General features: G+C 35.7%; 2 protein-coding genes across 8 annotated transcripts in view; one reads left to right on the top strand and one right to left on the bottom strand.

The window, feature by feature from the left end:
• The window catches only part of Eif4g3 (eukaryotic translation initiation factor 4 gamma 3), a 400,120-nt gene that overhangs the window by 153,517 nt on the left and 230,817 nt on the right, over positions 1-15,786 (bottom strand). For all 7 annotated transcript variants that reach the window (XM_004637641.2, XM_023722577.1, XM_023722578.1 and 4 more), the window contains 2 exons: positions 7,332-7,429; positions 5,095-5,217 (listed from right to left, as the gene is read on the bottom strand). In XM_004637641.2, coding sequence (XP_004637698.1) covers positions 5,095-5,217; positions 7,332-7,429 — 221 coding nt within the window. The remainder of the gene's footprint in view (positions 1-5,094; positions 5,218-7,331; positions 7,430-15,786) is intronic.
• On the top strand, positions 11,706-13,368 carry LOC101590617 (serine/threonine-protein phosphatase 4 regulatory subunit 2-like). Its single transcript, XM_012516110.2, is given in 4 exon segments — positions 11,706-12,357; positions 12,359-12,537; positions 12,540-12,683; positions 12,935-13,368. Coding segments are annotated over 4 exon segments (1,236 nt in total). The 5' UTR covers positions 11,706-11,761; the 3' UTR covers positions 13,252-13,368.

The following is a 15,786-nucleotide window of genomic DNA, read 5'->3' as shown; positions in this document are numbered from 1 at the left end:
AATGTGAATGGGAGTGTGTGTGTGTGTGTTAGTGTTACAAGGAATAAGATTGGGAATAGGTTGGATATAGTTTAAGTATTCTCAAAGATCTTGAAATTTAAACCTCATTGTGAAGTACTGAGAAGGTGGGAATGGAATCAGACTATGCTACTGAGAGGTGAGACCTTGGGTGGGAACCAGATTAGATAAGATTACTGGTCCCCATGGAGAAATAAGGTAACTATTTAAGAAATAAGAAAACAGAAGCTACACACACACACACACACACACACACACACACACCACATGTTCCCTATCTCCTGCCTTGTGATATTTGTATATCACCCCAGGTCTCTGCCAGCAGAGAACATCAAATGCAGACCTCCAGAATCATGACTCAAAATAAAACTCTGTAACTCATCTAGTCTCTGATACTGTGTCTCTGGTAACTGAAAACAGGCTAATACAGGTATTTAAGATAGGACACCCACACACGCACATGACAGCAATCAATTTAAAACAGATCAATGAAACAGAAAAGCCCATGAACAGATCTGGGTATACGAAAATTCACTAAATGATTTTATTATCATGAATGGGAAAGTCAAAGTATAAACCCCCAGCCAAACGTGGTGGCATATACCCATAATCCCAGCACTTGAGAGGCTCAGTCAAGAGGATCACCTTGAGTTCAAGCCTAGCCTGAACCACACAGCATGACCTTGTCTCATAAAACCAAAACAAAACCCACCACCACCACAAACTATAAACCCCAAACAGAAATTATTTAAGACAGACATTTATAAATATAAAAACTATGTTAAAGAAGGCACTATTCACAAAGTTTACTAACACAGTTAAAACACTATCATTAAATAAGATAGACATGTTAATATTCTGTTATAGTTTCAAAGTGTCATGCAAAGTTCAGCTCTGGAAACTCAATCCCCAAGGCAACATTATAGAGAGGTAGGGACTAACAAGTGTCTAAGTCCTAAGGGCTCTGCTTTCATCAAAGGAGTGCTGTTACTGTGGAAGTAGGTTAGTCATCACAAGAGCAGATCTGTTAGGAGGCAAAGTGCAGTCCTTTATTTCTCCGTTGTTCTCACCTTCTCTTGCCTTTCTGCCTGGTATCATAGGAGGACGCACCATGAAGGCCCTCCCTATCCAGGGATAGCTTTCAGACTTCCACTGTTTCTAAGTTACCCAGTCTATGGTATTCTGTTACAGCCACAAAAACACAGACTAAAAATATGTCAAGGGGGTTTCTTCAACATATAAAGAGCTCTTATATATCATCCCAAAAGAAATATGTACAGAGGGCTCAAGTGGATAATTCACGAGATACAACAAACATAAAAATTCTTAACTTTATAAGTCAGTAAGTGAGAATTAAATGCTTCTCCTAATCTATCAAATAAGCAAAAATGCAGATGAAGGGGTATTTTCCTAAACTATATAACTCAAATATAGTTCCCCACAAGGAGCTCTTAGTTTGTAGCATATATATTTAAATATATAGTTGCTGCCTTATCATCCATCTTTAGCTCTGACATAGGTAATATACAAACAAGTTCTCCCTTCCAGAGTGGTTGTTTCCTTTAAATTTGCCAACCTATAAAGCCACATGGGAAAAGCCAAAGGGAGATCAGCCATGGACAATAATAAAGGCAGTCTCCTTGTCATCTTCCCTTTTTGTCTTTCTCTTCCCACCCACTAGTTAGTTGATTTTCCTGATGCTTCCAGAGTCCCACAGGCCTCCTGACAGGACCCCTAGAGGAGGTCTAGGGGACGTTTAAGCAATAAATTTTACTTTGTTTAGGGACAGATTCACTTAATTAGGTCTCGTTTGTCCTACATACCCAGGCTTCACCTGTCTCTGGTCAGTTCCCCTGAACATTGGCTATCTCGATTTACTGCCAGTCATTATAAAGAGACCTCAAGACTGAATTAAGGAAAAAAAATCAGAACAGCTTGTTTACATGCCTAAATCAAAGTCATTATGCCACTCTTCAAAATTCCCTACATATATTCTAAGTTACGTCTTCTATAAATCTAGATATTTTAGCTTGAAGTGTTACCACTGATGTTTGTTTCTCCTTTACCTTCTATAATGTCACCTATACCACCATTAAGGAGTCTCTGTGAGCTGTCACTTTTGTATGTATGTATGCAAGAGGTTAACTGAGGACTAAACCCAGAACCTTTGCATTAACCTTTTTTTTTTTTTTTTTGAAACAAGGTTTTGTTACTTCATTAAGTTGTCCAGATTGGGGTCAGACCTGCAATCTTCATGCCTCAACCTCCCAGAGGGCTGGGACTGTATGTATATACCAGCATACCCAGTTGACTGTCATTTTTGCAGCTGTGCTACAATTCTACCCTGCTCAGTCACCTGTAGAATTTCATGACTATATACATAGCACAGGTAAAAAGGCTAGATACTAGTAAGTAGGGACTGGGGATGCAGCTTAGTGGTAGATCACTTATTTTCATAACTGAGACACTGCCACTGTACACACATTCATGCAAATAGTTCTTTGTCTCCCTTAAGGATAGAATAATTATCTCTTCAATAGTAGGGAAAGGCTCTGCTATATCTACAGCATATGCAATTGTGTCACTAAAAGCAAGTACCTTATAAAACCAGTATTCTTTGGTACTAAATTCTGATACAGAGGAGCACTTCAACAGCAGACTTCTGACCAGAACATGGTTCATTACATTATCTAGAATTATGCTGAAACTGCAGATTAGTAGCCCTTTGCTAAATCTAGTGGATTTTCCTTAGCTGCCACCACAGCATTTATTAATGGATTAATTATCCATATTTCAAACTTCTAGTTTTTCTTAGCATAACTGAAGATTTCTAACTTCTTTTGAAACAATGCACGTAATTTTACATAACAATCAGAAATGATCATTTCTATTAACCAGGGTCATCCTCTACCCAAGCATCACTTTGATTTTTCAACAAAATGAAGTCAATAGCACTTGTTATATCACAATTGTACTATTGTTTTTAAGAAGAAATTTTTCTAGTATATGTGTCTCTTTAAAAAGGTATTTCATCTTTCCAAGAATTTTGTGCCTTTGAAAAAACAACACATTTTAAAGGGTCAACTTAAACACAAATTACCCAATCAAATGAACTTATGCTTCATAGACGGTAACCACAATTCTTACAAAGAGTTACCTCCATTATGACTACCTGTTGAGAAGCATACATTCTCTGTATTTTATAGTTACTTAGACACACATACTTCTCTCATTTTTAGGCCCATCATGCTTGGGAAAAGATACAAAGCAAAAGATTTCTGTGAAGAAGGACAGAAAGATAACTAGAAGCAGGTTAAGATCAAGCTTGGAAGATGATTAAAACAAACACCTCCTGAGAATTCAAGTGCAAAAATACATATACATGTACAAATTGAGACTCTCAACAAAAATTGATGAAGAAACTTAGCTATACTTATAGACAGTAATATTTTAATTAATATTTGAGAACATAGACTAAAATGTGACTGAGGTATGAACTAATTCCAAATTTTTGCCATAGTATATCCACTACTAACACAGCACCTAAATAGATAACTTCAATTTAGAAATTTTGCCTGTCCCAGGATAGCTTTCAGGTAAGAAGAGATTGCAGTCTTTCAGGGTTCGAATACCCCTGTGTGATGGGGGATGGTGAAACAGTCTTCAACGATCACTGACACAACCCTAACAATTCATGTATCCACAAGGTCACATGCTATACTCTCTGGATGAAGACAGACTGAAGGGCCAGAGATATAGCACAGCACGACAAATGTCTGCATGGCAAGTCGCATGATCCTAAGTTCAATTCCCCGTACCAAAAAGAAAAAAAAAAAAGACATATTGAAATATACATCTCATCGACATGAGATCATCATTATTTCCAAATGAAAAGATAACTCATTACAACAAAGAAACAAGTCTTAAGACCAACTCTGACTTGTAGAGTTTACAAAGCATTCTCAAAACCTCAGCTATTCGGGGCCAGGGAGATGGCTCAGTGGAATAAACGCTTCTCTGGCAAGTGCAAGGGCCCGAGTTCAATCCCCGGTTCCACAAAAAACCAAAAACAAAAACAAAAAAAAACCTCAGCTATATTTGACCTTAATATTTAAGAGTATTTTTAAACTATAGTATGAAAATTAGTCAACAGATTATTACTCTGAAATCTTATATTTGATCATTTATATCACTTGTTATAAACTCTCCCAAAAGCTGTTGTGACTAGATACCATTTGTTTACAAACTTGATTGCCAGCCATAAGAGTTTTGAAAAATTAAGTGGCACTCTAACAATTTTGCTTATGTGTTTTTATATGTTAGGCTTCCAATTTATGCAATTTTTAATATTTCAAAATCATTCAACTCTAAATTTTGATAAATTTAACCAGAATGCAATAAAATCCTTATAAAAACCTCAGAGGATAATACCATTTTCTACTATAGCTTATGAACTTGACCTCCTCCTAGAATGTATTGATCTCTAAAGACAAGAAAGTGAACTCCTGAGTGATCACGATAAACACATTCTATACTAAAGAATAAAAGATATCTACCTTGATTTACCAGTAAGACTGGTAAATAACAGAAAACATCTTCCTTTTAAGAAGTTCAGTTAAGTAGTTGTAAAATGTAAAAATACACCTATTATACACTCAGTCTCTGGGTAACACAGGCAACGATCTCAAGAAACATTTTAAAATTCTCAACTTTAATGTTTATATTAATATAGTGTGCAATATTTAATTCTGAGGGTTCCATACTAAAAACATGAACCATGCACTTAATGAGGACTTTCCACAGAAACACAGCTCCTTTTGGTATCATGGAATGCTACATTAAGAAGAGCGGCAGCTGCTAAGCTCTGAATATGAAGACAACACATAGAAATATCACCAACAAAATCTGGAATTAAAATAATTTTCAAAGAGAACATATCTGTTGAAATACCACTTGGATACTCAAAACTATGACACAACTGATGGAATGGTAGCACAGAAAATAGCTATAGAAAAAAAAGGGCGAGTTCAGCAGAGGTTAGTGAGCAAATACAACCACCACTGACCACCATCTTACCTGAGGAGGAGTAGGTGTGGATGTGGGTCTTCCTATGGGTGGAGTGGGATTTCTGCTGCCGCCTCCAGACATAATCTCCTCAGTTATGTCTTTACCTCCTTGGTTTGGATCTCGAATTCTTATCTATAAGATAAGGAAAATGGGGAATGTACAGAGGGTCAGCTGTATACAAGATGTGTAACTACATAATGAGTTAAAGGCGTTGATAATCATGTATGACATTCTTGAAATCACATATAGGGTAATTCAAAAAATTTTAGGACATTAGGTCTGACATGAGATAATTAGAATAAGTTAAACAGGGACATAATAGGCTAGAATTCTAAGTTAAAAGGACAAAATTTGTACTTACTAACATTGATAAACTGATTCTATGTATAGCACTTAAACAAGGTTCAGAAAATAGCTTTAATACACAGAAATTTTAAATGTTCTACGTGGTTCTCAAGGTTTTCTTTCAAAGTGAACAATGTACATACATAATGATTCAGGAACATAAATTACTCAGCAAATAAATTTATATATAAGTACTTATGTAAAGACGCTCACTGCAGTACTGCTTTTTTTCACCAAAGACATAGAAATATCATAAAGTCAAGAAGAGAGTAATTCAAAACTTATCCCATTTCTTTACAATTAAATACCAAATAGCCAGAATGTGGCAGATCTACACATCCTGATACAGAATGATAATCACAATGAATTGCTAAGTGAAAAAGAAGAAAGAAAGAAAGATACAAACAGCATATACAATTTTCTCCTTTTCAAGACTACCTGTGCTTACAGACATCACTGGGGTGGTGCTAAGCTGGCGACGGGAGTATCTGTATCTGCATACCTCATGGCAGGGCAGCGCTGAGGCATCCACGGCCCCTGCTATTGTTTATTTCCTACAAACCTACAACCTAATTAGCGAAGCTTTGGATTCTTGAAAATTTCAGAGAATTCATTAATGATGCCCCCTGGATCTGGACACTTACAAAGGAGCAGTTCTACAAGAAGAATTTCCGCATCAGCTCCCTCAGGTATGGAAATTTGTTTCTACTACCTTCATTAACATCTATCACTACTTTCTCCCATTTTCATTGCCACTTTTTTTCATTTTCTCCACTGTAAAAAGTGTTAAAGTTCAAATTCTAGATGCTGATTTAATATTTCTAAAGCATGGTTTGCTGACTATAAGATCATGACACTCTAGCATGCCCTATTTATTATGACATGTACACAAGGAATTTTCTAATTAATAAAGTATCATGTTTGGGATATTATTAATTTTCAGTATTTTAAGAATATGGTGATAATGCCACTTTCATATATCTCACCTGTTTGAATTTGAGTCATTTTAAACTTCACCCATTTTGTGTATTCTGATGAAAGTAACAGCAAGCCATTCTCGTACAAAATGTTCTACACCTTGAATTTCATATACTACTATGTATACTCTTAATTCTCTTGGGCTTGCCTTTCTTGGTCAGAGGTAAAACCCCGGTAACTTAATAAAAACAATCAGAATAATTTCTTTGAAAAAAATTATTTACTTTTTTTTTTTAAAGGAAGAATTTATTGAGAGATAACTTCTGTCTGAGAGAGACAGAAAGGGGCCTGAAATGTTTTAACCCTAGAATACATTTCTAAAGTCTGCTTTCTGGTTATTTTGTTTTGGGGAGAGGATTCGACTATGTAACCCAGGCCAGCCTACAACTGTGATCTTCCGGTCTGTTTTCCAAGCACTGGGATTACAGGCATGTGTCACCATTCCATGCTTGGTTTCTTTGTACATCTACTTCAAAAGTTAAAAAAAAAAAAAAAAAAAAATCTTATTTCTACAATACTTTGGTTCCTTTTACTGTTGTGCTTCTCCCCATGCCCCCCCACCCCCAGTGAGTTCAGACTTGATTAGATCTAGTAGTAAAGGAAAGTTGGGATGTAAAAACAGAACTGAAATTCATGCTACTGAATAAGACCATGACACTCCAAAACTTCCTCATTCCCAAACTTGAACGCATGTTGTCATGTAGCACACTCAGTCTAGTGAACAGTGAAAGTGGGTATTAAGTACAACTTCTGGTTATATGCCACAAAAATCTCCAGGTCAAGTAGAGTGGTGGAGATAGAATGGAGAATAAAAAAAAAACTGCACGGTCAACTGCAAACTGAGATGATTAAGAACTGGATAAACATACTTGGTAAGTGACTAAACTTCCCAATTTAAAATAAGAAAAATAAGGATCTCTTACAGTTTTTTTCTCTCTCTTGGCTGGAGGGGGCTGTTGCTGTGTAGGCACTATGATAGGTGCAGACTGATATACTGGCTGACTTGGATAAAAAGGCGTTCCTGAAGAATTAGAAAAAATGAAAAGTGTTAATTTGTCAAACATTACAAGTTATCAATGGTATCATGTGTCTATGTAATCCTTACAAAAAAGAAAAAAAAAACCCCAGAAAACAAAAAAACCCTACTAAGCTTTCTTTTTACCTCTTTCCACAAGCTCTATTCCAGCTACTAAAGTGGTCAAGAAATCATTCCTAAAATTTTCAATGTCTTGAAGCATTCACCAAAATTCAACATTCAAAACAACTAAATAATTCCTGAAGATTGAAATGAGAGGTCTTTAGAAAATTCAAAGTGTGCTATATGGCTACTTTTAAAACTCTTACTTTAGGGGCCCAATAACTGTTCCAGCAATTCTCAAACAGGAATTTAGTTATCTGTGTGGGTGAGGCTTTGGTTACAGGCAAGAGGGAGAATATTTCTCACTCTGGGGAGGAGAGTCTAACAATTCTTACTCATGGATAATCACTGTCATAAGGTGCAACTATGAAGGCTTGATAAATACCTGAATGTTGGAGTTAGATTTTAAAAAAAACAAAACACAACGACAACAGAAAAAGTTGCCCACAAAGTTCAGACACTAAGATTAATTTCCAAACCATATTTTTCTACCATTCTAGAACCCCACACCTTTGGCCTACCTATGCTATAATCTACTTTTATTCCTAACCTACAAGTACACCAATCTGAATGTCTAAACAGAGTCTAAGCACAAGATGCACCTCAGAAATAGAGTGCTTGCCTAGCACTCCCCACACCCCGAGCTGAAGCCCCAGCAGGAAGAGGCATAAAACTGGAGTCGCAGGATATGTGTGGACTACAGTTTTCTATTTCAGAACGACAGAATATAAACAGAATCTAAACCTTGAGACTGGATAAATTAGTGAATAACTACAAGTAGAAAAGAAGCTCAAGAATGAAATCCTTTTAGAAGTCACAGAAAGATGGAAAGTCCAGCAAGAGACAGAAAAAAAGACGAAGGGAATTGGTGAAGAAAACTGTTCAAGATTGAGGGAGTATTCAATATGTCACATGGTGCTGAGAGGTCAACTATGATTTGTCAAAGTAGAAATCATTAGTGATCTCAACAAAAGTACTTAAGTAGAAGATGGGAGGTGTAGCCTCACCCAAGTACACTGAATAGTGAAAGAAAAGGAAAACAAGGGAAGCCAGACAACTCCTTTTCTTAAAACCTTCCCAGTAAAAAAGGAAACTGAAGAAAAGGAACTATAACTGGACAAGAATAGGGAGTGCAAAAAAATTTGTTTACATGTAGGAAGGAAAGAGACCAACATGATATTGTACTGCACTAATAGGACTACTCTAGAAGTAGAAGTTTAGGGGATATAGCTCATTGGTTCTGAGTTTTTTGTTTTTTTGTGGAACCGGGGATTGAACTCAGAACCTTGTGCTTGCCAGGGAAGCACTTATTCCACTGAGCCATCTCCCCAGCCGCCGATATAGTTCACTGGTACAAGTGCCTGCTTGGCAAGTACAAGGTCCTGGGTTTGATTCCCAGTACCAAAATAAATAAATTAATTAATAAATAATAAATAGAAGCTTAAAAGAAAAAGTGACAATGAAGGAAAAAAAGAATTATTAATGTAACATCCTTAAGTGGGTATATGACAGGATCTAATGCACACTGATTAAAAGATATGAAAAAATGTGTACAAGGGTAGTTAACATAGATAAAAACCCTTGGTCCTAATGATAAATGATGTTGGCTTTATGATCATTGTATTACTAGCATCTCCACTATATGTCAAAAATTTCAAGTAGAAATTTCTGGAAAGAAGTATGATTTGCAGTACTACACTTCTATGGTTAGCAACCACGTTTAGAGAATCAGACTTGGGAAAGATTTCAGTAGAGGGTAAGAACAGAATTTTAGTAAGTTCAATGTTAAAAAAAAAAAAAATCTCCGATGTAAGTAAACTGTTCCCAAAGTACAGCTCAAATTGGCAATTCTATGCTACCCTTTTATGTCATTAGTTCTTAAACTCAGAAAACACATCCCCAAATTGGTTTCAAATGTTGCTAGACAAGCAACATAATCTACTTATCTTACTATATTTTTCAAGTGAGGCGAAATAAGATCCAAAAGGTGAACTATCTCTATTAGGAAAAATAAAAAATCATATTCCACTCATGAACCATTTTTCAATTACCACAACTGGGATAATCTGGTTATATCACATACAGCCCCCATAAATAGTTACTGAATAAATCTCATTAAAATGTAAATTTTCCCAGCACTTTTTAGTTAAGAGTTATTGTCTCTGGAATGCAGGCCTCTTATAATGGAATAAATTAATTTATTTAGGAAAGAAAGTCTATCAACTGCAATCTAATGGCCAAATCTAGCCTACCAGTTTTTATTTTCCTAAATAAAGTTTTATCATAAAACACACCTACAGAGTTTACCTACTGTCATTATCAACTTTCACACTACAGTGGTAGGGTTGAATGGCTGAAACAGAGATCACAAGACCTGAAAAGCCTGAGATATTTGCTAACTCATTTACAAACTACTGATCCAGTTCTACAACAGTAGTTTCAAAACCCTGATTTATATAAAAAGTATATGGCAAAATTTAAAACAATAATCATGAACTATACTCACACTTCCAGGTATCCCAACTTAAAAATTTTTACTGAACTACTCCTATTTTAGAAATTATTCTGTCCTACTCTTTTGTTTGGAAAAAAAAAAAGTCTCTGATATGAACTAATATTGACAGTAAATAGCAATTTTCTCTAATGATTTTATTAGAAATAGAATTATCTTGTGTTTTATTTCACTTTTTTTTCATTTTAAATGTCTATAATATTAAAAAATCTAGGAACTACTAGTGCAGTTAATATTTAGATTTCTGCTCATTTGTAAACTCCAACCAAAATTTTGAGATTGTCAATTTTTAATTTTTATTAGTTCATGTTTGTAGTACATTTCCTTCTGGGGAGTTGGTACATATACATAACATATATTATCTAACCATAACTTTCAAACAAATTTGTTTATTGTTTTTTTGGAACAGGGTCTCACTTTGTAGTTCAGACTGACCTTGAACTCACTATGTAATCCAGGCTGGCCTCAAATTCAGGGTGATCCTCCTGCCTCAGCCTCCCAAGTACTGGGATTACAGATGTGCACTACCACTCCCGGCTTCAAACAAAAGTATTTAAGATCCAGAAAGGGAGGGAAATAGCTTAACATCTGCATTCCGTGAGACAACCTAGTACAATGTTTATACACTGCAGATCTCCTAAAATACATTAAAGGCTTTGATTTTTATTCCTACAGACATAAACGTAGAGATTAAATATTTAGGTTGACAAAGAAAAATCATTTGTCCTACAATATACTGAGAATAGTTATCTCAGTATTTAATCCAATACCAAATATGGGATTACATCTCCAGGAAAATAAATCTAACTCAATTTGGGATGTCAAAGTTTCCCACTTCCATAAAAACCACAATCCTTTTGCCCACAAACTTAAATTTTCCATCTTGGGCCATCACCTCTAGAGTTGGCCTTAGAATAATTTCAGTCTTCCACAGGTATTTCTGTATGAACAAGCCTAATAACATTTTTAAAACAATGATAGGAGAAAATGGAAACATTTACATTAATCAAATGGAACTGATAGTCAATTTTCTTTGTAATATGCAACTATTTTTAAAGACTATATTTTATAAGTAGAATTCCATGATCACAGTTCAAGCACTCTAATGAAGATAAGAATATTCTTTCGGGAAAAAAAGAATATTCTTTCAGAATCATTATTTACTAATTAAAACTAACTTTGGGAATAAAATGGCAGTAAGCTGGACTTAGCTAAAAATGGAAAACAAAATAGCACTGGGGAAAACTATGCAATTCAGAAAGTCCAGCAGAAAGGCAAGAACGAGCAAGTCTTGGCTGTACTTCATGATTCTGCCAGGAGCATAGTCTACTCTAGAGAGTACTGCACAAAGGAGATCTGCTACTTTGCCTGATCCCATATAAGGACACAAGAGACAAGAGAAAAAAATTCTGTGTTTTTATGTTTTTGTTTTTTTTTTTCTCTTTAAAATAAAAAAAGTGACGTGCCGGGCGCCATGTTGGAGGGCTGGGGGTAGCGGCTCCGGGAGGTGCTCGCTCTCTCGGTCTCGCTCCGTCGCTCGCTTCCCCCGGCTCCCTTCGGTGCCCCCCCCCCAGTCGCCTGCGTGCTGGAGTGTGTGCAAGGGAGGGGGCGGGCGTCGGGGGGGGGGGGGGTGGGGGGAGGCGCTCTGGTCCCCGGGAGACCCGCGAAGGGGAGGCTGAGGCTGCGAGGGACTTCGGGAAGCCATGGACGTCGAGAGGCTGCAGGAGGCGCTGAAAGATTTTGAGAAAAGGTGGAAAAAGGAAGTTTGTCCTGTCCTGGATCAGTTTCTTTGTCATGTAGCCAAGACTGGAGAAACAATGATTCAGTGGTCCCAATTTAAAGGCTATTTTATATTCAAACTGGAGAAAGTGATGGATGATTTCAGAACTTCAGCTCCTGAACCAAGAGGTCCTCCAAATCCTAATGTAGAATATATTCCCTTTGATGAGATGAAGGAAAGAATACTGAAAATTGTCATTGGATTTAATGGTATCCCTTTTACTATTCAGCGACTATGTGAATTGTTAACAGATCCAAGGAGAAACTATACAGGAACAGACAAGTTTCTCAGAGGAGTAGAAAAGAATGTCCTGGTTGTAAGCTGTGTTTATCCTTCGTCAGAGAAAAATAATTCCAACAGTTTAAATCGAATGAATGGTGTTATGTTTCCTGGAAATTCACCAAGCTATACTGAGAGGTCTAACATAAATGGGCCTGGAACACCTAGGCCACTTAATCGACCAAAGGTTTCTTTGTCAGCCCCCTTGACAACAAATGGTTTGCCTGAAAGTACAGAAAGCAGAGTCGACCTTACAGCAAAATGAAGAGAAAAATCACAGTGATTCTCCAGCATGTGAACCAGAAGTTTCTTCCATGAGCGCTATAAAAAATAAACATCCGGATGGAGAAGATGCTGTGGAATCTGAGGGGCATGAAATAAAAAGACTCAGGTTTGACAAAGAAGGTGAAGTCAGAGAGACAGCCAGACAACCTCCAGTGAGATTTCGTCAGTTATGGTAGAGGAAACTGAAGCGACGTCTTCACCTCAGGATAAAGACAAAGAAAGTAGTTGTACCAGGCACTGTTCAGAAGAGGATGAAGAAGAGGATGAAGAGGAAGAAGAAGGTATTTAGAGATTATCTGTAAAAGGGTGGAGTAAGGAGATCCTCAAAAATCTTATACTTTTTTTTGTGTGTGAAAGAATTAACATAATGGAACTAATTATGATGATTTGGGTTTTTGGCTCACTTTCGTGTAGTTGCTGCTGAGTTTCAGGGGATATTATTTGAACTGTAGAGTATCAGATTCATGAAACTTAACTATGGAGGTATTTTTGAAAATAAAATTTAACTACAACAACATTTGCTTATTTTTAGAGTCTTATATGACATCAAGAGACATGATCCCAGAAAGGAAAAATCAAGAAAAAGAATCTGATGATGCCTTAACTGTGAATGAAGAGACTTCTGAGGAAAATAATCAGATGGAGGAATCAGATCTGTCTCAAGCTGAGAAAGATTTACATTCTGAAGGTAGTGAAAATACAGGCCCTGTAAGTAGTAGTTCAGACTGCCGTGAAGCAGAAGAGTTAGGCTCCAATTCCAGTAAAACTGGAGATAGTCTCTCAGAATCATCCATGGAAAATGATGAGGAAACCTCAGAAGTCACAGATGAACCAATGGAGCAAGACTAACTACTTAGAAACATTTAGATACAGTATTTTACATACAGTTCTGGTTTTACACTGTATTAAAAAAACTTTTATGTAATAAAGTGGACCTTTAGTTTTACAAGAGAAGCAGGTTGTAAAATAAAGCACTTTAAGGATAAATCCTCAAAAGAGTTGTATATGTTAAGAACTGTGAATATCAGTTCCTCTGGGTCCTGCTTACCGCCGACTTTTTTTGGGGGGTGGTGGTCTGGTCAAATCAGTGGTTTGTGTATAGATTTTTTTTTTTTAATTTAGAATTAAAGTTTTTAAACTGGAAAGTAATTATAATTTTGAAAATCTTTCAAGATTATCCCATTTAGTTTATACATACGCAAGAATGGTTTGTCTTGTCTGAAGCTGTAGCAGTTTTCATATTTTGGTCATAGTTTCAACATAACATGTGAATTATAGGGTTTCATGCTGGTTTCCAGATTTTATTGTTTGACTATGTACAATGGAACATATATACATATATATATTATTCTAAGGGGGGGAAATGTTATATTTTTCTGTTTCTATAAGAGACAAATACAATGAATACTTTTTCTATTGGTGATGATTAAGTTCACTTCTTTCAGAAGACATTTTCTTTCTCTTCTGAGTAATTCAAATAAAATCTGGCCCTTGTAGAACCCTGGAAATCTTAAGTTTGTTGAAATACCAGGTTAAACACATTCCGAGAGATCTGCTCAAACTAAATTCTTTTACATACTTCTGAGGTGCCTGAAGAAAAAAAGACTTCATTATTTATGAGAAAATGTGCTTTATCTTAGAAATTGTGTTCAAACCTTAGCTATTTTGTAGAGTGGATGCTTAAGAAGCTAATCTGAGACCATCTCAGAAGAACCCAGTGAGTTCTGTAACCTTTGGTATGTTTTCTGAACATTGTGAATATCACACATTTCTTTCTAAATTATTCTAGAGAATGCAAATGTCATGGTAGGAAACACCACTGTCCTGGGAGAATTAATATATTACTTTAGTAATGTACTTGAGCTAAAATAACTGAGGCATTAGGGGTATGTAGAAAACACCATAGTTTGTATGACATTTTGAAGTGAATGAAATATTTTTGAACATGCTTCTTCGACAGCCAGTGTTATAGTTTTCAGATCAACACAAAGCACAATTACTCTAAACTCAATATTTTCAGGTTCACATATTTAAAGTCATGTAGGCTGCAACTTCCCTGTCAAAATTACTGGCTGCCAAATTTATACCTGTTTCTTCAGCTGTACTTTTTGATATTTAGAATTTTAAAATTTCTGTAAAGTAGATTTTGTAGAATGTAATGTGTTCACTGCCTTTGTGAAGCGGTATATAATTGTATAATTTCTGTGTGTAAACTTGAGTGCTTGGGCTTTCAATACAGTATTCATATAAAGCAATAAATATTAATGTTATGAAAAAAATAAAATAAAAAATAAAAAAACAAAAAATGAATAGATCAAAGAAAAAACTTTAAAAAATGGTATTTATATGGAAAATGGTCTTTTTCTATGGTCTCAGACCTTTCACTCAAAGCCTATTATTAAGTGCTTATAAAGTAATGATGCATTCAAAATCCTTATCTGCACATTCAATGTTAATGAATTATCTTTTAATGGTAGGATAAAAATATCTATGTGGAAACTACAGATAGCTATACAATTACAGCCACTGCAGAGTAAGACTGGAGTGTCAATTGCTTATAAAGCTAATACAATAAAAATGTGTTCTAGCAATAATGCAATAGGAAAATTACTGCAGTGGTTCAACTGATGTTTTTACAACATTTCAATATGAAAAAATCCATTCAAGTATAGTGATTAAAAATTCTGAAATTATATTGTATTGGGTTCATAATATCAAGAAGGTCTTTTTTCCCCCTTTTGCAGTACCAGGGATCAAACTCGGGACCTTATGCTTGCCAGGCAAGCACTTAATCCACTGAGCTATCTCCTCAGCCCTCAAGAATGTCTTTAGAGAGAAAAAAATATCCCTGAGAAATATGTGCTGTTATTCTTACTACAAAAACTAAATTATGGCACATTACTATTATGTGTATTTGTTTGCAGAAGGAGAAATTCTTCCCATAATTTCTTGAGAACTTATTGGGTGGCTACAATTGTTGACAAGTTTGAAGGTATGTAACATTTTTTAAAACATATATACACATGAATACTTATTTACATTATACATTCCCATTCCACCAAATAAAAAAGAACAAATACTCTTGAAAAAAAAATATTATGTAGCTTTCAGAAGAAACGTGAAAAAATCTGTAAGTTAAACAGGGAAACATATCTTTGACTATACTGTGAGGTTAAAAAAAAGTTTTAGAATTTTATAGTTTTGTATCTATTTAAAATAAAAGAAAAAATATATATGACAGTACTAAATGCTATTTCTTCAGAGTGTCAGAAGGAAGAGAGAGGGCTGGGGCTCAGTGGTCTAAAGCACCTACTTAGAACAAGCTTAGCAGAGCACAGGGACCACGGTTCAATCCCCCAGCACCACATGCCAGCCAGCCCTGCC

This window comes from Octodon degus, unplaced genomic scaffold (assembly GCF_000260255.1).
Source record: "Octodon degus isolate 3935 unplaced genomic scaffold, OctDeg1.0 scaffold00092, whole genome shotgun sequence".
NCBI lineage: Eukaryota > Metazoa > Chordata > Mammalia > Rodentia > Octodontidae > Octodon > Octodon degus.
Note: the sequence above shows the minus strand (reverse complement) of the source record. Positions and strands in the feature narration are given on the sequence as shown.